This window comes from Necator americanus, chromosome II (genome assembly GCF_031761385.1).
Source record: "Necator americanus strain Aroian chromosome II, whole genome shotgun sequence".
Taxonomy (NCBI): domain Eukaryota; kingdom Metazoa; phylum Nematoda; class Chromadorea; order Rhabditida; family Ancylostomatidae; genus Necator; species Necator americanus.
Window position 1 is genome coordinate 15,033,107 of NC_087372.1, and position 20,281 is coordinate 15,053,387.

Here is a 20,281-nt window from a genome sequence, read left to right on the forward strand (position 1 = left end):
TGCTGAATTCTCATTCTTCGGGTGCCTCGAAGGTATGAGGAAGACTGTTCTTACAATATGGAACAGAGAAAGAATATCTGACTGGGCGGAAATGGTATTCATCTCCACAAAAACCTGTCTGTCACGGAACCCAAGAACAACCGAAAAATCTCATTGTTGCGTTAATAACCCGGGTTTTGAAGCGGATTGTCTCTTGAGGTCCCATCAAACAACGAGGTAAAACCATCAGCAGCAAACAAGCCGGTCCTGTCCGACCTACGACCGAACACATGTTTGCTATACAGCGAGTGTTCGAAGCATGACAGCTGCATTCAGAGCCCATGCTGCTAGCCTTTCTGCCTCCTTAAGCTGCTAAAATTCTCATTCTCAACGCAGTCTTCTCAGCACATTTCACGGGATTCAAGGAGCGTTCGTTCGTCGTATTGACGAAATGAACGCAGTTCGCAACCTACCCTGAAGTAATTCACCGTTCAGGTGGAAGCTGGAGAGAAGGGACCTGTGGTGAGGCCACTCGTAACAACTTTTCAAACGTTTACATCATGCAAGGAAAAGTTTAGCATCGTCTCAGCAACATGGAGTGATCTCTTGCTGGATCTCAATTGCGCCACTGATCTAGCAATGTTCGTTTCAAGCAGAAGGAAACATGTCTTCAATTTTGTGCTTAAATTAACTGAGGCTTGTGAACAAGAGTTCTCTCCCGATTGAATGCAAGTGAATGTGGGCCTCGAATGAGACCTTCACAGGATTGCAGGGTTTTAGAGCCATAGATTGAACTCGTAGTGAGTTCTCTAGTCAAACTTGTATGCTACAGAAAAAAAAAAAAACTATGATGCAGCTCTTCAGCAAAGATGCGTTGAGGCCGCAGAGGCAGCTTCGTGATGAAGTGATTAAATTCGACTCTCAATGGTAACGAAATCAAGTTGCAGGTTTTCAATCAAGGAAGGGCTCTTTTTGTTCCCTTCTTTTTTTTTTGACTGAATACCACATATATCAGCGAATGTATGCTGAAAATCCGTCGGATCAAAGTCTCCGATTCGATATCAACACTCATGTATGGATATACATGTATGTAGTCAAAACAACGAGAAGGACGGCGACTTACGTAAGCAGCTGCACTTAAAGAGGTGCGGTGGAGCGTAGCGATTAGAATCAAGGCAGGACCCTCGCTAGCACTATTCGTCACCGCAGTTCCCGATGGTCCCACTTCGATTCCAGCTGCTTTCTCCACCACCGCGCCGCCGCTTATGCAACTACACCGTGTTTGATCTCGTTTTGACAATACTGTATATCTACAGTTTCGGAGGTAGTTGAGGGGAGGGAGGGGGTAGGAGTGGAGGGAGAGCACTCAGTGCATCTTTATTTCTGGACGCTCTTTCTTCCTTTTTTCTCCTAGTAACTTTAGGTTACATGTCGTAGATCCCCTGAAACTAATGCTAAGACCTTAGGACCCTGACTGATTTGGTTATTTACTTAAGAAATAAGGGCACCACTGCGTGTTCTCTCCACCCCCAACTACATTTTACCCCTATTTCGTTGTTCATTTTAATGAACCTGAATCTTACAACAAGAACACATGTACGTTTCTGCACTGCCTAGTTGCTGCATTTTCCAATCAGTAGACAGTGAACATGAAACAGGGAAGGGCTCACACAATAGAGGCAATTTCGCCTTTTTGCACAAAAATCCCTTTGGATCAAACAAATGCTTCTAAGACCATTTGAAGAACTTTGCAACCACTCTAACAATACAGTGTAATAAGTATGATCAAAATGAATGTGGTGGTGTTATTGCGGTTGCTCGAAGTGACGCGGTGACACGATAGACTTCGCTACCTGATCGGAGCCATACTCGAGTCAAAAGGAACTGAAGTTCGGCGCGGTGGAGGTAGCGGTTGGATCGTAACGGCACCATCTTTAGTTTCATCTGGTGTAGCGGTTAGTGGTGCTAGAGGGGATCCCCTCTCGATACCACTCTCTGACCTCAGTATACACAGACAGTCAGTGTTTGTGCATTCTTGCAAGGGATTAGTGTGGTTATTAACGGAACCCCGAGTTCTAAAGAACACATAACGTCAGGAAAAGCCAGAGTGATGGTCATATAACCAATGGAAGATGCGCCGGTACAGACATATATGTTACAGACTAAGACCACCAATTTGTATATATAACTTTCAAATTACTGTCGGACCCACTTCCATACATTCCTTAATTCGTATATTGCTATTGCAGTAACTGGCAGTTCTACTGACTCAGACTAAGTTTTGCATCTCGAAACCTTCTTTTTGAAAACTGTTTCATTTTGAATTCTATTTGACAGATCAGTATAAAAACGAGGACGATTTGCAGTCAGACATTTGAAGTTGAATAGGCACTCTGCATTGGATAGATAAATACAAATAGAGATTGATGATTTGAGATTTGAGAATAGATAGATTTGAGAAGAACCTTTGAGTATCAAACACTCGATTATAAAGAGATGTTGTTCCTGCCTTAAGGATTCATAGAATATGCCGAATCACAGAGATTTCTATCTTCTAAGAAAGATTTGTTGAAGGCTGAATTCTCCCTAGGAGTGGCTAATCGACAACGCTAAGGGTGATGATTGCCTAACTTCCTCAGGAAGTATTCACCTTAAGAGCAAAGCGATTGTCTAAAACCAAGAGCCTTTTCACACTAGAAAACATACTTCCAAGCGACAAATTGATTTCTGCAAAAACAGAGTGACACATTTCGTTTTTTCGTCTCTAGTGACTTTACCGAAACTGTAGCACGGTAATGCTAAAATGCAATTTTCATGAAACACATTGTGTTTACAAGCTGGGACTTGCTTATCCATAATGCTTCATGGTTGTCAAATGATTTATGCTTAATTAAGTTTCATTTACAGAATATCACCAACATAATTGGCTTATATAAAATGTGATTAGAACAAATTTATCAATTCAATGTACATTATTCAGAACGAATAGGGATTTTAAATAATTTACACGGTACAAAATTAGTATTCGGAAAGTTAATTGTTAGCATTCGGAAAATTAGTCAAGTGATGAGTCAAAAGCTTGGATCAAATCGAATATGTAAATAGGCTTAGCTGAACTTCACTGAAATGAAAATTTCTGAAAGCAAGATAATAAAATACGGCTTAAATTTCTTCGCGATAAGCACTGAAAACAAATCTAGGCAGAATTACAAATGGGTCCTTATTTTATGAGTATGGGAATCGTACTATGAGAGAAATGTACTCTGTTTACCAACGTTGCAACCTTCTTACTAACTGCATGTCACTAGGCAAAAGTGTAACGCGCTTCCTATGAACAGCACATGTGTTGGCGTCATCGAACAGGCGAACTAAGAATGCTTCACTTATCTGAAATGAGACCTGTGACTGTGAATATCGAGCTGAAAGAACGATATTCCAGGTGATATCCTTACAACAACAAAAAAGAGGAAGAAACAGAGAAAACAACGGACGCTTGAAGTTACCTCCTGCAATGCAGACAAAGCTCCTACAGTGAAACGATAAGTTGGTCCATACAAATCCGCTGCGACTTCTCGAACAACCCGTTGAAATGAGCTCTAAAAGAATCGAATGTAAAAGGTCACTATGAAAGAAACAATTTCCATGAAAGAAAAAGATCTAGAGTCACCTTAGGGATTAAATGGCAGGTGCTTTTTTGAAGTTTTCGAATGTTCAACAGAGCACGGGCGCCAGGTCGATAGCGTCTTTTCGTCTGACCGTTTTGTGACACTTTGGATTCGTTACGATACCTTGGTATGCCACCTAGAAACAAAAATAAGCGACAATAAGTGCATCGAAAGTGTCCACAACCGGCCCTGGATCATCATCTTTCAACCCCCCCCCCCCCTCCAAAAAAACGAGCTACGACAAAAAAAAAACTGGAGCGCTGCCACGTATCGTCAACGCTAAAGTTATTTTAAAAAAACTATTCACATCTCATTCTAAGTATTAAAAAGGTATCACTAATCCCAAAATCGAACGAACTGCGATAATTTTGCCAAAGATTGCGACACTTTTTCAAAGAAAAGAAAGTACTCTTTCTTTCAAACAAAATTGACTAGAAAAGAACTTTTTGCATAAAGGTGAGAAACATACAATTGTTTAGTTTATTATCTCATCGGGTGGATTTTGGTAAACAGAGAGATATTAACAAAATAATACTCCTTCGACCTTCCCAAGTAAGATCGACACTTCTTCAATGTACAACTTGTCGCTGATTTCAAAAATTAGCCATACGTTGCTTTCACCCACACGTCTACTAGGGGAGCCAAAATAGAGTACTTACGTAGTAAAGAGTTAATGCACGTACCTGATCTTCTCATAGAGTTACTAATCGCATAGCTTTCGTCCACTGTGTTACGCTCTAAACGGTGTCTAGTATTTTCATCTCTCTCCGAAGCGTGACGACTATGACGATTTCCTATAGGTGATTTTTGAGCACCACGGTTCATATAATGATCCACTCGACTTCTGTTTCTACAATCACGATTTCCTATGATATTATAAACGATAACATAAAGAAAAACAGGACAAATGTGACATAAAAAAAGCAAAATGCGACAAACTAGAAAATATTTGCGCGTATCAGGAATGTTTCTTACTTAAGTTCTGATAATTCACGTCTTGGTAATTCGGACTGGAGTTCAGCGCTGCTTCTGTGACGGAATCCTGATAACATCAGATCGCTTGGGTGTGAAGAATCACGCGGACTAAAAACATAATGTTACAGCAGATAAGCATATAAGAGTTCCAAAAGAATTTATATACGTTTCAAGACGGCTAGTCCGTGATTCTGTCATATATTCATTGGGTTGGATTCTCTGCATCGGCCTCCGTTCATGGACACGTCTTTCTGGACTCCTGTAGGCGAATTTCAAATATAAGGTTGCTTAAGCCAAAGAGGATATCAAAATCACTCGCCTTTGTTTACGACTGTGTCCCCTCTGATAACGACTGCTAACCATATTTTCGCTAAGGCTTTCATACGGTCGTGAATAATCAGGATTCGGAGAATAATACTGGCTCCTAAAGAACTGTCATTCGCACTTTTGATAAATCGACGTTAGATCAATAATAAATCAAAGCATTCACATACCTTCGTTCATCTCGTTCATCGGTCATATACTCGTTCGTAGGCATATACTCGTTTTCCGCAATAGACGAATTCAACTGACTTTCATTATAACGCGTACTAAAAAAACAAACGGGATGACTAAAGAGCAAGTTTACTTAACAAAACGTTATTAGCAAGAATGTGGAGTACATGTTATCAACACGGATATCTTTGAGCTAGATGTTGGGTCCGATTTTTTAGTGCATTGTTATCTGGAATCGCCAAATCTCAATTACTAACAACAAAGATTTCCTTCTAAAACCTAGAGTTTATATGAACATTTAACAAGGTATATTCTGTAAGAATACCTTTCGTCACCCTAAAATCGCAACTGCTCATCTTCACAGAGTACGAACATGAGTCAAATAATACCATCTTCTTGTAGAAGGATGTGAACTATGACCGTTATTGATGCTAGATCAGATATTTCAAAAAGAGACAAAATCAAGGAGTTGCATACTTCTATATCTAGCATCTAGCAGCATCAAAATATTTAAAATACGACTCATCCAAATTTTCTGAGAAAATATAGGATCTAAGTGGAGTTCAAAAATTTGAAATGATGCTTTTCCCCAGCTTTTCTTTTGCATTTTGTGCAGTATGTTGCACCACCTTAATGTCAAATGTCAAAGCAAAAAGAAAAAAAAAGAATAAAAGGAAATCTAAATACTCAGAGGTAATATACGAAGCAGAAAAAGGCCATGTTAGAAAAGTACGGAGCTGGTGTCCTACTACAATGATCTGCTATGACGTCACAATACCAAGCGGAATAATCCAAATAGGAACCTGGCAATGACGAAAATTGGAGTACACAAACAAAACGAATGTTAAATATTCGTTATTTTAACATTATTCCATACTATTATTACTGTATATGTATATGTTGTGTAACTCCTTTTACGAGAGCTCGGTACCAACGCAATTTGTAGCTGCTAATGCATCATAATTAGGTAGAAAGTAGAATTATCGCTCAAGGAGGGTCTATTTCTGTGGATTGTTGTCATTTTTTAGAGGTCGGAGGCAATTATTTCATCGATGCGAGTGATGGCACACATTAATATTATTATCAAAAGAAGAAACAACAAACATGACAAGAAGCAAGAACATCTAAGTAGCACAAACTGCAGTTTTTAACTCAAATGTTTTGAGGTGTTAGATATAAAAAGAATTCATTATAAGCTTACAGTGATTGAATTGTAGAAAAGTTAAAGAAGTTATTCTGGAACATGATCGCGCCGCACCAGCAAGTATCATGAGTAGCGGGTTTGGATACTTCAAGGAGAGTGGGTGTAAATAACAAAAAAGAAAATGGGTGAGAAAAAAAAAGAAATGAAACTTGCTAGGCATCTCTGAGGTCAGTCAATGGAACTGAACTATACTCAGACGTATAATTGTTGTTATACGCGTTCGTTGGAGGCTCTTCTACAAGATATTGTCGCTGCCTCATAGGATTATTATTTCTGAAATTTGGCATAATAATAACAATAAATTAGGAGTAATATCTAAGAGTATATAGGTTATATCTAAGAGAAAACAACTCATTCATAAAATACAATCAAAGACAAGAAAACCCACTCGTAACGCACTTCTCGAACATACTGAGTTGTTGTTTCTCGCATCGTTATTCGTCCATTTTTCTGATTGGAAAATGACCGCTCCGGCACCGGCTTAATGTGCACCATGACGTGCACAAAAGGACTGAACAGGTCTTTCTGAAACACTAGATAGCAATTAACAAATGAGAATATCTTACTTAGAACGCAGAACCTTTGAAAAAGTGAACTTGAGAGGATTTGAAGATCTCCGCGGCACGATCAATAATTGAAGGACGCGTCAAGCAATTGAAAACTGAACCTTCCCGCGATGTGGTGTAACCACAGACATCACAAACGGTAGACGTAGGAAATTGCTATTCTCCGTCTCAACCAGTGTCTTTTGGATCTCTACCTTTTCTTTTCTTTTCTTCTGTTTTGTCGTTGTTCCCATCTTTCATTGTTTTTGGGAGGGTTTTGGTGTGGAGGAGTTGGGGGTCTTGTAGTTTGATCTCTTTCAGAAGTCTCCACTTTTCTTGATCTATCCTGACTCTTGTATTATTTGGCAGCACTTTACCACGGCGCCTTTGTTTTTTCACCATGCACCATGTTCAGGAAAAAAATGCCAGTGGAACAGTTAAATACTCGTATTTCTACCAGGACTACTGCATTTCAAATTCCCTTTGGTTTCTTAGAGGCATCACCCCACGAATCTGGGGTGGTACGGGTTTCAGGAGGGTGTTATGCCTATACGGGGTCAAAGATTATGGCGAGGAAGGTGATTCCGCCCATTTCTTCCTGATTGCTGTAAGAAAAACGGCCCGGAAGATGAGGCTTCGAGCGTTCCGGGGCGTTTTTGTCTACGATGAGCTCTATTTGAGCGCGCCAGCCTTGTGCACGCGCCGCATCTTCCAGGCCGTTATTTTTTTTTACGGCGATTAGGAAGAGATGAACGGAATCACCCTCGTCCCCACAATCCACGTGTAGGCATAACCCACCTGAGACCCGTAGCACCCCAGATTCGTGGGGTGATGCCTTTAAGCTTCAGCAATCAAGAATTACTTAGTCAAAACCCCACTGATGTGAATTATTTTAAAGTATTATTGCAAACGAAGGCATAGGCAATTTTGGGATACTTTGCTCTTTTGGGCATTTGTGTTTTGTTGTTTTATCAATGTGTGGATATTCGTGCGCTTGAACGAAGGAATACATCACACTTGACAAATATTATAGTATTCCAATGTTACAAGTTTTCGAGCATTTCGAGTAAAAATTTGTTCGAATAATGTGTGTTTCAATTACAAACTTCAGTGTTCTCCACAATTGTTTTTCTTCAGATGTTTGCCCCTAGGCAAAGCTATAATATAGAACGGTTGAAGAAACAGATTGCATATCGGCTTAGACCGGTCCGAAGCTTTATGTCAACAAATGACGTGGGTTACATTTATTTATGGTTCCTGATTTCCAGCCGAATAGTTTTTTAAAACCAATTTCTTGCATTGTGAAGATTTGTGTGGGTTTTGTTGTTCTAGGTGCGGAGAAACTTCATTAATTTCTTTGAAAACAATGATCATATCCACGTACCGTCATCTTCCGTTATACCTCCTTTTGAGGATCGATCCTTGTTATTTACGAATGCTGGCATGAATCAGGTGTAGGGAAGTTCACTATAACGTTGTTTCAGAATTTCATGTTTGATGCTTTTCAAGTTAGCGACATTTATGAAAACTTCATTGTTTGTACCTAAAAGCGTACAACTCGTTTGTTCCTTTGCGTTTTCGCATAGGTTCTGTTAAACTACTGTTTTAGTTTAAATCATTACTACTGGGAGGGACGGACAACAGATGGGCATCTTTGCGACGTGCTGTCAGCTATCAGAAATGCATTCGAGCAGGCGGGAAGCATAATGACTTGGAGGTCTTGGCTTTTTAAAAAAAAAATCTTTAAACTTTTCTATCGAGATCACTGGTACTGATCCTCTTTCGCCTGGCGTTTGCCTCCAAATAGGTCTTTGTGTTTGCAGAGGTAGGTGAGAGGGACAGTTATTCAAAAACCATTCTTAAAGGACAAGTGGTTTTTCCATTCAAAAGAAAAAATTGAGAAGGCGACAGTTCATCAATCGAGAAGTCATTTCGGGAAAGAATAGTAGAGTCAGTCAATGCCCTAAAACCTAAGCGTTAGTTTTCGTGTACCCAAGGCATGTAAGCTAAAGCTACTAAGAAAAAAGAATGAAGATAGAGTTGAAACTACTAATTTTTTAACTCTTAGTAGCTTTAGCCTACATGTCATAGATCTTCTAAAATTAATACTTTTGTTTTAGGGCCCCAACTGAATTGACTATTTGCTTCCAGTGATGAGCAGTCGATTGAAGGGCTATCATCTTGTCAATTAAGAACCGTATTTGTGGTCTATGCACGTTTTTTCACCTCAAAGGTATGGTTCAATTAGAGCAGCATTGAGTGCCTCCCAGCAGCCTGCCTAAAACACTTGAAGCATACTAAGTCAGGCTAGTGTATTTTTCTGTATTGATAAACATTTGGAAATAAGTGAAGTAAGCAGTGCAAAAACACGTGAGATGCCGTCTTCTGATTCCTATTTAGAGATTGGGATGTGAAGATATGTTTGATCAATCTTACTGGGAAGGCCTTTTTGGAAATGGTGACATCTAGTTTCTACCCATTCACTATTCATATGATGTGTTGTGGATGTATAGTCGGGTCAAAACAACTTGAAGCACGGTGCAGTTGCGAAAGCGGCTACGCTCGAACCGGTGCAGTAAAGCGTAGCGGTTGCGGTCGAAGGAGGACCCTTGCTAGCACCATTCTTCGTTGCAGTTTGCGATAGATCCATCTCGATTCCAATCGCTTTCTCCACCGCGCTGTTGCGAGTGCAGCATTTTACGTAAGCGCACATGCTTAGTGTTGTTTTGACCTATATATATATACATATATATATATATATATATATATATATATATATATATATATATATATATATATATATGTATATATGTATATATATATATACATATGTATATAGTATATATACACATACACCCGGACAAGTTCGGTTATATATATATATATATATATATATATATATATATATATATAACCGGACTTGTCTGGGAGGACAAAAACATTGACTAGATATGTATAAGCCAACACGCGTTCCAAAACCTGATACGATTGACTTTATCCTTTATCTTTTTATACATAGAAAAAAACAAATGGCTTTATCAACGGTAAGGTGAATGTGACTAGTACTCGAAAGGCGGCTTATGTACGACAGAGGCAATTGCAGTGAGCGATTCTGCCTTTTTCAGGATGTTGGTAGAGATCTACACCACCAAACGTTTTTCGAAATGCTTGGAAATTGGTCTTTCAATAGTTCGTATACGGAGGTATTATCCATTTTCATTTTGTGACTCGGTATTACTGTTCACTTCTTCTCATATAGTATGTCTTATATTAAGCTTAAACGGTTTCTTTTTCTGAATACAGTCTCCCAATGCCCGACTTTTCGAATGTTCCCGCAGATATACATTTTAAAATATTTAACTTCTCGACCAGTTAGTTCGAATGCTGTTCTGTTAATAACATATTCTACTAGTTTATCCAAATGTGTGCGATGAACCTTTGATTTCGCAGTTCAGAGAAGAGGAACTCTGTGTGAATCAGAGAAAGCGTGCCCTTTACGGCGGACACATTGCACTCACCTGGTTCAACACAATAGGCGCATGTTATAAGTAATATGATAAAAGCAAATATAGAGGCTAACAATTAAGAAAATATGAATAAGTTAGGTTCGAGTTATACGATTATTATTTGTTTGTTATTCGATTATGAATATTTACGATATGTGTAGGAAGACGCCTGCAAGCTGGCGTGGTTCTTTCTCACCGAAGTACTTTCAATTGAACCAGATCGTATCTACGTTTCTTATTTTGGAGGATCGACGAAGTTGGGCATACCTGCGGATGAAAACTGCAAACATATATGGCTGAAAATTGGGTGTGTTTATCATCTAGCTTTTAACGATTGTTAATTTTCGGAATTGTGATACTGGTTCATACATTTTTAAATTCTGATTCGTTTTATGCTTATTCGTAACCACTTGCTCCAGGGTTCCTCAGTCTCACATCCGTCCCTTTGTCAATGAAAACTTCTGGGAGATGGGTTCTACTGGCCCTTGTGGGCCATCTACGGAGATCCATTTTGATCGCATAAATGGCCGCAAAGATGCCGCACATTTAGTGAATATTGACGATTCCGTTGTGGAGCTTTGGAATATTGTATTTATTTCCTTAGTGAGGTGATTTTTCAAAGCTAACGGTCACTATCTCATAGCTTTGGTGTTTTCCCCATTCCAGCCGCTTGAACTTTGTGAGCAACGGACTTTCAGAACACCAAATGGCGATTTGCACTCTCTGCCGAGCCACCATATAGACACTGGAATGGGTCTTGAGCGTTTAGCAGCAGTTGTGCAAGGTGTTCCATCAAATTTCGATATAGACGCATTTACACCCATTATGAAACATATATCGATGGTTCGTCCACACACTTTTCGATTCGCTCCTGATTCTTGTTTTTTTTTTCTATTACAGGAAAAAAACTGCGTTTCATTTTCCTCCACATCTCTGCATGATGGTAGTTAGTGTATTTTAGAATACAGTAAGGTTCCTACTGTACTGCTGTCTTTACCATATGCACAGGAAAAACATAATTATTGGTGAATTCGAGGAGGAAATTACGAAAATGAGAAAAGACGGAACTTCTTCTTTTGCTATTTGCCATATTTCAATGAATTTTATCCGATCTTGCCAATATTCGCTTATTTTAAGATTTCTAAACTGGGACCATATCAAGGACGTGTTGGTAAAGAAGACGTAGATGGTCGTGATGCATCGTATCGTATCCTTGCGGATCACATGCGGGCTGTTGTTGTTGCACTTGCGGACGGTGTTGAGCCGAGCGCATTGGATGCAGGGTTGAGTTTCTTTCCATTTATTTGATAGTAATATATAATAAACAAAAACAGAGCAGGAAAACGCACGACAATAACAAATAAAGCCACACAGGCAAACAGCAAAACAGGAATAAAAGTACACACAAAAAGCAAGGCAATCCACACAACCCGGAAAAGGAGGCACGTACAACACCAACACCACGGCGCCCACTGGACAAAAGCAACCCAGCCCCCATTAAAGAGACGGCGGGCACAAGCGCCAAACAAAAACACAGACCCAAAAGGCGCACGACGCTAAAACAACACCCAAAGCAAGCAAAGCGAGGGACAAACGGCAACCCCTAACAAGCCAAACACACACGAGGCAAAACACCCACCAGACAGCACCGCCCCCAACCCAAAAGGGCAAAACAAACCGGCCACAAAAACAAAAGGGAGAAACGCACAAGACAGACCAACACACAAACAAGCAGGAAAACAAAAAACAAACACATCAAACCACGGAGGAACAACAGGCCAGAAACGCAACGAACCACGTATGAACAAAAACACAAGGAAACGAAGAAAACACATGGGCAGCATTCGCAGCCGTCGGAAGCACGGACCAACACGGACCATGATCTTCGCTCATCTGTCGACCGACAGTCCTCCAGCGCTCTGTTACGCAGCGGAGACGGGCAGACACCGCGGCCACGCCGAAGCTACTACTACCCACAGAGCCCTGAGAGATGTCTCCGAAGTTAACCGGCGCACACAACACCTTGCCGGTCTTCGTAGCTCCGACTAGAGGATGTAAAAAAAATATAAAAAAAAAAAAAAAAAAAAAAAAAAAAAAAAAAAAAAATTAAAAGAAAAGAAAAAAAACACGAGGGGGGGGGGGGAGGGGGGGGGGGGGGGTGTGTGTTGGGTGGGGGGGGGGGAGGGGGGGGGGGGGGGTGGGGGGGATGGAGGTTCTTAGTCATCGTTAATAAAAAATAAGAAAAATTTGTTGATGAAGGAGGGGGGGGGGGGGGGGGGGGGGGGGGGGGGGTGGGGGGCGCACGTCGAGTGAAGACGGGCCATCTAAGTATCTAAGTAAATAATATATAATAATAATACGGCGGGTGTAGTTTCCGCTTTCTGCACGATCGATCGGAGGTTCGGATCCGCCCTAGTGCTCACCAAGCCTTTCATCTCTTCGGGGTCGATAAATTGGTACCAGTTTTGTCTGGGAGAACAAAAACACTGATTTGACCCATCGGCTAGCCACCGCAAGCCATTGTATAGGCCAGTTACACGTTCGTAAATCTCAAACGATTTTGAATTAAAGTGAACGTGGGGGGCGCTTCCCAAGCGGATTGATTTACGACAGGAACTTTATCCTTTACTTTTGTATAATAATATACAATATTTTTATATAATAATATATAATATTATCATTTCCATACATGCATACAAAGACTCTCAAATCCGTGTCGTTTCTCTTCAGAGTCTTGGATTTGCAGAAGGATAATTTCTGTAGATTTTATAATTGACGTTTCTGTTTCTTCCTCTTCTCAGAAGCTCGTTTTACCTGCCGTTTTTGTTGCTCTCTCCCTCTCTCTCTCCGTCTCTCTGAATGTCGGATTCTCCCTAAATTTTGTTTAAGTTCTGTCAAAAATCTAGCACTGTGCTGCTTCTACACAATCAAGTTCACGTGTATGATTGCTTACTTTTTTAAATGGTTTAGTATCGATACAACTTGGTCACCACCACCGACATTAGTTTCTTAGTTATCATGATTTTTTCAATACATTTCTATTTGGGATAAGCTATCTTTCTACCTGAGTGGGAACAAATATTCCTTCTATTTGTCCATATACTCTGATTCGAATTTAGAACTAATGCAGTCATTTTGACGTTAAGCTCACTATTCGTATGTTTCATCCACAGTTTGAGTTAAACATTGAACCATCTCTACAGTTTCTCTGCCGACGCTGCTTAGCAGAAGAAATTGCGCAGAGTGTGGCAATTAAGTGCGTATATTTACTGGGCGACAGCAAGTAGTGACTAGCATCTGATGCCGGCACGGAATAAGAAGTTGGCAGCACCCTTCGCCCACCGTTTGCCGCGGAAAACTGTTGCACCCCCTTATCTTTCATCGTAAGGTAACGCGATAAACTATGAAAACAGCTTTAAAATCCTAGGATAATGTAGAGCATAGATATACCTAGAATAATCTTGAATCTCCAGGTTTATTATACGGAAGATGTTACGAAGATCATTTTGGCATGCATCGGCGCACTTAGGAATTGAACGTTTCGCCTGCTCTGAGTTGGTTCCTGTTGTTATAGAAACACTTGTAAGTCATTTGCTTATATGCACAAGTACAGACTGATAAAAACTATTACCACGATGAAATTATCTAGAGACAAGCGTATCCAGATCTCGATACCGCAGCAGAACGAATACAGAAATGCGTAGCAGACGAAGAAAATCATTACTGGAAAGTTGTTGACATGGGACAAACCCTATTTCAGCAAATGCGGTTGAAGATGCCTGAAGGAGCTACAGTTTTTCCAGGTAAGTCGCATATAATCCCCTTCGATTGTTTTTTAAGTCACTAAGCGTTAATTACAAGGCGAAAATGCATTTATCCTCCACGATACACATGGTATTCCTGTTGAAATAACTGAAGATCTAAGCAAGAAGCATGGTTTAACAGTTGACAAAGAGAAGTTTTTGGAACTCAAAGAGGAAGCCAAGGTTTGTGTTTACTCACACAGCTAATCGAGTCTATATTCATTACCAGAAAGGGTTTAGATCCTGTCAAAGAGCAAGAGCGAGTTTTCATTATCGTCTTCTTCTCTAGATACTACTGGTTTAAAGGATCACTCAGATAAAGCTAAATACAGCTACCAGCTTGACAAAAATGGATCGTATAGTGAGAGTTTTCAGTTCAAAAACAATGCTTTCAAGCGAGTTGTCTAATGTTGAGTTCCAGTTTTCCCCACCATCAATACAAAAATACTAGCAGTTTTTGGTGATAGCGAACGTGTTAATTCGATAAGTTCTTCTGGTTCCTTAGTTCTTGAAGAATGTCAATTCTTTGCTGAGGAAGGCGGACAGAAGTGTGACAAAGGTGTTTTGGAAGTAAACGAGGTAATTCCCACATTCGGTCTTTATTTTGCTACGAATTTTTTTTTTCAGTTGATGAATGCTATCAGATTATAACAATAATAAAAAGGTTTTACAGGTTCCCGTGTTTGAAGTATCAGCTGTTGAAAAGATTGGTGATTTGAGTGTTTTACATGGCGAAGTCATTGGCAACAACAACCTGGCTGAAGGTTCACGAGTCAGGCAGAGGATTCACGTGGTTTGTCCTATAACGTCGTATTTTTCATTGCATCGGGCTCGCTTGATGGAGACTGATTAGGCAGCTCGTTGTTCTAAGTAATATTTCTGCGCTCTACTTAGGATCGTCGTCTAGCTTTAATGCGCGCACATACGGCGACTCATTTGGTCAACTGGGCTCTAAAACGTTTGGGGGCAGGAAGAGGACAACGCGGATCTTCAATTGAGGAGGATTCGCTAAGATTTGATTATGCTACTGACGACTGTGCTGGCGAAGATGACATAGTGAGATCTGCATCCGTCGATAGACTTATCTACCAAATGTTAGGTGCTTAAAAAAACAGTTCAGGTGGAAAATGTTGATTCTCTCATACATTCTGTGATATCGCAAGAAAAACATGTGGTCATGGAGGAACTACCTCTTAAAAGAGCGCTTGAGATTCCTCAGCTACAGTCTGAATTCAAGCAGGTATTGGCAAAGTATTTTTTTAAAAATATTTCATGTGTTCTTACAGTAGTATCCGATAAACTGTCATTCTAGGGAAAGGAGTATCCAGAGGTAGTTCGGGTTGTATGTGTTGGTGATAGTTTAGATGATGCAGTTGCTGTGGAGTGTTGCTCTGGAACGTGAGTAAGCAGCTTTCTCTTCCGAATTTTCTGTTTTGGATATCATTCGTTCGGTATCTTTCAAAATACCGAAATACATTAACTTTTAAAATAAATTTCGAGCTATTTGAACTAGTTCATAAGCTCGACATTTGCACCATTGTGATATCGTTGTCGATATTCAAGCACATTTTCTCCTGGTTTTTCTAAGAATATTTTGGACTTGCAATTCATTTTCTGTTTTTTCTTTTCAGCCATGTTCTCAACACATCCTCACTTATTGACTTCGCTGTAATTAGCGATCGATCGTCTGCAAGAGGGGTTCGGAGGATTCTGGCCCTCACCGGAGAAAAAGCGAGGCAATGTTGGAGTTACGGTAAACAGGTTCTAGTACGCCTTGAGTCTCTAAGAGATCTGCCAAATGGAATGGAGAACAGTGACATACATAAAGAGGTAACTGTGTTTGTTCAGTCATTACTGTCACGAAAGAAACCTTTTCATGACGTTTCTTTCAGGAGATTCAATGGACTCGTATGCCATACCAGTACAACGTTCGTGCTCGAAAACTACTCAAATTAATTAAGAAAAAGCGGAAACTTAAAAATGACACGCTATTAGTGGCGGAAGATTAGGCAGTACCATTGCAGCAGATAATTGAAGAAAAATAAATAGTAACCTAAATTGAATCGTATTCGTTCGTTAGGTGTATGTGTAGGATATCGTGTCTTTACTGCTTGTTGTTTATTCATGCATCGTACGTTTTACACACAAGATTTTCTTTTAACATATTTTAGGTTCTAAAATAAGGTATCGGGACCAGATTCTCGTGAGCTTCGTTCTCGTTTTTTTTTAACAGTTATTCATTTAACATTTAACAACATTTATCGCCTACATTTCGCACAAAATGGTTGAATGATCCACGTTTGGGGCCGAGAAAGTGACAACGAATGAACATTACAAGGTTGTTTCCAAAAATATTGGCGTAGTCAATAAATCCTTGATTATGGAACCCTCTTGAGGTTGAAGACCATTTAAGAGCTCTAGTCGATAGGAATTTGGTAAATATTTCACGTGATGAAATACTCAGCATTTATCGTTCTAGTACATTTTCAAAGGAGTTAGTGATGTGAAGACGCTCGTGAAGTGGCTGCCGCAACTAAATATAAAAGTGAACAAGCCTGTTTCTTGTTGATAAAAATGTATCAGCTTTAGCCGTTTAATAAAGTTATTTTTGCCTTGAGCTGTAGTGTTTGGAATCCTGGTTCAAGACCAACATTATTTCTGTCACCAACTTGGGGATCCCTACGTTTTTCTACAGACACGTGCATTCTATTTTCATCAATCATAAATCGACTGCGTTAACAGATGATCTATAGATATTCCTATAACAACGGTATTATTCGCACTAATGATAGGACATTTGGAGGGGTTTTCGCATGAAAAATGACTACTAGGTGCACCTTCGAAGATGTAGTATGTGTAATGTCCGCACAAGTTTCGTTCCGTATGCAATCGTACTTAGAATTTGCGACACCTGATGTTTGGTTAGAGCATTCGGGGATGCTAACGGGATGACACATGGAATTCGAACCGGTTAGAGGCAGCATACCACGAATCTGCGGTGGTACGGATTTCAGGCGGAGTATCCGTATACAGGGTCGTAGATTATGGAGACCGGGGTGGTTCCGCTCATCTCTCCCTGAATTACAAAGCCGCGCCCTGAATGCTGTTTTGTACGATGCCTTCTATTGCAGCGCGTCACCCTTGCACGCGTAGCGTCCCTTACTGCCTATCGGTGCACTCCGAATTGATGTTCGACGAATCGCAGGGCGGAGGCGGCGCAAAGGGTGGAGCGTTGCAGTAGATGGCGTCGTACGAAACAGCATTCTGGGGGCGGCTGTTTGCAGTGATGCAGGGAGAGGTGAGTGGAACTACTCCCGTCTCCATAATCTACGACCCCGTATACGTATACTCCTGAAATCCGCACCACCTCAGATTCATGGTATGCTGTCTTTAAAAATAGTTCCGAAGCGTATGTTGTCTTAGGAAAGGCTTCTTCCCTGGAAGAAGATGTCTAGAAATGAATTTAACGTAGGCGGCCACACGATGTGGGCCCGTGCTGCATCTGCATGCATCTAGTAGTGAGAAGAGGAGGTATTCACCTGTTAACTTCAACAGCAACAGCTAAATTATTCGGCTTTGGAGTATTTTTGTTAAGAGACCCTTAACATTTTCCTGAGACATTCGGAAATTGTGGGTCGAGCATAGTGCGATACATAAAAAGAAGAAAAACAGCCCCCCTAAACATGTAGATACGAAGACGGCTATGCAACATCTGGCGTACTAGCATCTTAGTAAAATACGAGTTTCATACGGTCATTAATTAATTTAATTTAAAAAATTGGAATCCTTATTGGAAAAATTATGAGTTTATTCTCCAGATGCCCCTGGATTCTCCGACTAGTGACTATGACTGCCAAGAGGAGTTGAAGGTGTGCATTTAATCAAGATATGCATTTTAATCGCCGCTATTAAATCATTAAGTGCTTTCTCTTCATATTCTCGTTTCCAAAATTCTTATTGGGCATTGGAAGAATACGGAGCGCAGTTGTCATCGAACGTGTCGTGTCGCGATGGCTCCGATAAACTCTATGAAGCTCTTCTTTTCCTTGTTTGTAAAGGATTATATTTGCTCTAAATATTGCCACACGGTTGTGTCTTCGCATGAAACCGCGCCTTAGCATTTCATTACCCTTTGTCAGTTTTTATTCCTCGAGGTGACCAACTGTCCTTTTTTTATGTTATGATTGCTCCTTGTTCACGTTATACCTATTTGATATAGTTTCCGTTATTGTAGTTCACAGTCGAAATAGCGGACCTTTCGTGGACCAAACGAAAAGCTCAAGACAAAAAATGGAGTAGACATGATGAAGAAAGGAAGCCCTCCGAATAAACAATAAATGAAAATAAAAATTAATTCAAGTTGGAAAAATTAGAACAAATTGTTGTAAATGTATGAAGACAGATAACTACTCTTCCGTTACTGTTTTGGGTCTTCGATGAGCAGTTATATTCCTTCTTTGATATTTATGTCTGTCAGGTTTGTGATTGAGTTCTGTGTAAAGGTTCCTTGTTTGCAATAGCTACTAAAAATTGCTGTTCTTACTGCGTCAGTTTAATTGTCTGAGCATATCACTTTATAAAAACCCTTCAAGTTGCTCAAATTGCCTCTTCCCCCTGTTTGAATCGGGCGCATTCTAAAGAGATTCTCTCTTATATTAATCGTTGCTTGATTGTCCGAGGAATCAAATGCTGTTTGACATCTTTATATCAGTGTGTTGGAAGTGACACTCTTAAGCCTACCTGCAACATGCTTTGCGATGGAGCAGATGACATGGTGCAGAGCCATAATACAGAAAACAGTTCATCAAACATGACAGATGTCCGCTGCTCTGACCATTTGGAATGGAAGCAGGTAGCGCGAATTCTTAATTTACATAGTTTTTCTTCATGCAAAGAAGTGTAATCTTCAAATATTTAGGAAGAACTCGAAGAGGAAGATGACAAAGAAGTGAAGGAAGAAACAGGAGATCCAGAAGAGCCTTCCTTTTGCGATTTGATCGCCTCGTTTTCCGCGGACATCGATACGTTTGCGGAGAATGTTGATGACTTGGAGAATTTATCAGAGAACATTCAGTGCATCATGCGAAACATTGTGAATGGTGATGTTAGTTCCCTGTCCTGCTTTCTGTGATTTAGAATTACGTTGTTTATTCGTTGATTGTTTTTTTTTTAAATGGAAATGTTGATGGAGTTCCTTTATTTTCAGGGACGTCCAGTCGGAGCATGGAAGGACATTTGCTAGCATTAGGATGCCAATTCGTTCACTTCTTTTTGCCTTGTAGTTATGATCTCTTTGTAGAACGGTACATGTTGAGGTTCCGCATTCCTTCTGCACAAAGAAATGTGCAGAAGGAATGCGGAAATTGTATAGAAAAAAGCGTAATCTCTATTGCTGTTATTGTTCTACGGAAAAGTGGAACATATTGACCTGAAATATTGACCGTACCTGTAAATAAAAAAGATTTGGGTCACCCAATTTGAGTAATGGCTTAGAACTCTTCAATTCATGCTAAAATGGCAAGAGGTAAAACGAGTATCAGAAGAGCTTGTCCTAATTAGAGTAGAAAGTTGTAGGAAAACGCAAAAGAAATGAATTGGGATTAAGGGAGAGGATTTTGTCCCCTGAAATTCCAGAATTAGTGATGATGAAGCAGTGTTCAAGAAAGCAAAGAACTCCGCTGCGCTTCCAAATATTTGTTATGACTGAGATAACAGACGGATCAAATGGGTGCTATGAAAAACCATGGGAGAAAGATAATGAACGTATCATAGTTCTTTTCTGTTGGTTTCTAGTGATTTCAATTTCATCTCGCTTCTAGATCCTAGTTCAAGTTGGTACGTAGGATTTAGGAGCACAGAAGCAAAAATGTTACAGGTTGAGAGTAAAACATTTAGTTGACGCTGGTAAAATGTAGTAGGGAGGGGGGACAGTCAGTTGCGCCCGTTTTTCTCGACGCTCTAACATAACTTTCTCTCTTGTTAACTTTAGTTTACATGTCATGGATCCTCTAAGACTAATGTTTAGGCCTTAGGGCTTCGATTGCTGCATTTACTTTATCTACATTTTACCCAGTTGACGCAACGTACATGGTTTGCATTGCTTTGATTT

The 20,281-nt window shown here is 40.1% G+C and overlaps 3 protein-coding genes across 5 annotated transcripts; 2 read left to right on the forward strand and 1 right to left on the reverse strand.

Annotated features, from left to right (window-relative positions):
* Window positions 1-276: 276 nt before the first annotated feature.
* RB195_017905 (uncharacterized protein) lies at window positions 277-7,117 on the reverse strand (the record flags this gene model as incomplete). 2 transcript variants are annotated; one of them, XM_064185100.1, is made up of 13 exons in its annotated part: window positions 277-351; window positions 3,271-3,366; window positions 3,483-3,575; window positions 3,647-3,780; window positions 4,328-4,494; window positions 4,620-4,727; window positions 4,786-4,878; window positions 4,939-5,043; window positions 5,114-5,209; window positions 6,472-6,591; window positions 6,707-6,843; window positions 6,899-6,913; window positions 6,986-7,117. In XM_064185100.1, 13 exons carry the CDS (start codon window positions 7,115-7,117, stop codon window positions 277-279), a joined length of 1,371 nt encoding a protein of 456 aa, XP_064040980.1. The 2 variants fall into 2 exon arrangements, with proteins under 2 accessions (XP_064040980.1, XP_064040981.1); XM_064185099.1 differs by lacking the exons at window positions 277-351; window positions 6,899-6,913 and having other exon boundaries at window positions 3,247-3,366.
* Window positions 7,118-8,000: 883 nt separating this feature from the next.
* Window positions 8,001-16,181, forward strand: RB195_017906 (uncharacterized protein; the record flags this gene model as incomplete). The annotated part of the gene is made up of 19 exons (XM_064185101.1): window positions 8,001-8,096; window positions 8,196-8,315; window positions 8,473-8,580; window positions 9,989-10,066; window positions 10,531-10,676; window positions 10,789-10,977; window positions 11,068-11,212; window positions 11,507-11,652; window positions 13,843-13,951; window positions 14,019-14,172; window positions 14,231-14,355; window positions 14,413-14,533; window positions 14,594-14,751; window positions 14,846-14,965; window positions 15,067-15,228; window positions 15,293-15,412; window positions 15,485-15,570; window positions 15,804-16,002; window positions 16,065-16,181. 19 exons carry the CDS (start codon window positions 8,001-8,003, stop codon window positions 16,179-16,181), a joined length of 2,499 nt encoding a protein of 832 aa, XP_064040982.1.
* A 1,232-nt stretch (window positions 16,182-17,413) lies between these two features.
* RB195_017907 (uncharacterized protein) lies at window positions 17,414-19,414 on the forward strand (the record flags this gene model as incomplete). 2 transcript variants are annotated; one of them, XM_013445092.2, is made up of 5 exons in its annotated part: window positions 17,414-17,470; window positions 17,991-18,041; window positions 18,908-19,024; window positions 19,091-19,276; window positions 19,379-19,414. In XM_013445092.2, 5 exons carry the CDS (start codon window positions 17,414-17,416, stop codon window positions 19,412-19,414), a joined length of 447 nt encoding a protein of 148 aa, XP_013300546.2. The 2 variants fall into 2 exon arrangements, with proteins under 2 accessions (XP_013300546.2, XP_064040983.1); XM_064185102.1 differs by lacking the exons at window positions 18,908-19,024; window positions 19,091-19,276; window positions 19,379-19,414 and adding an exon at window positions 18,407-18,502.
* Window positions 19,415-20,281: the final 867 nt, after the last annotated feature.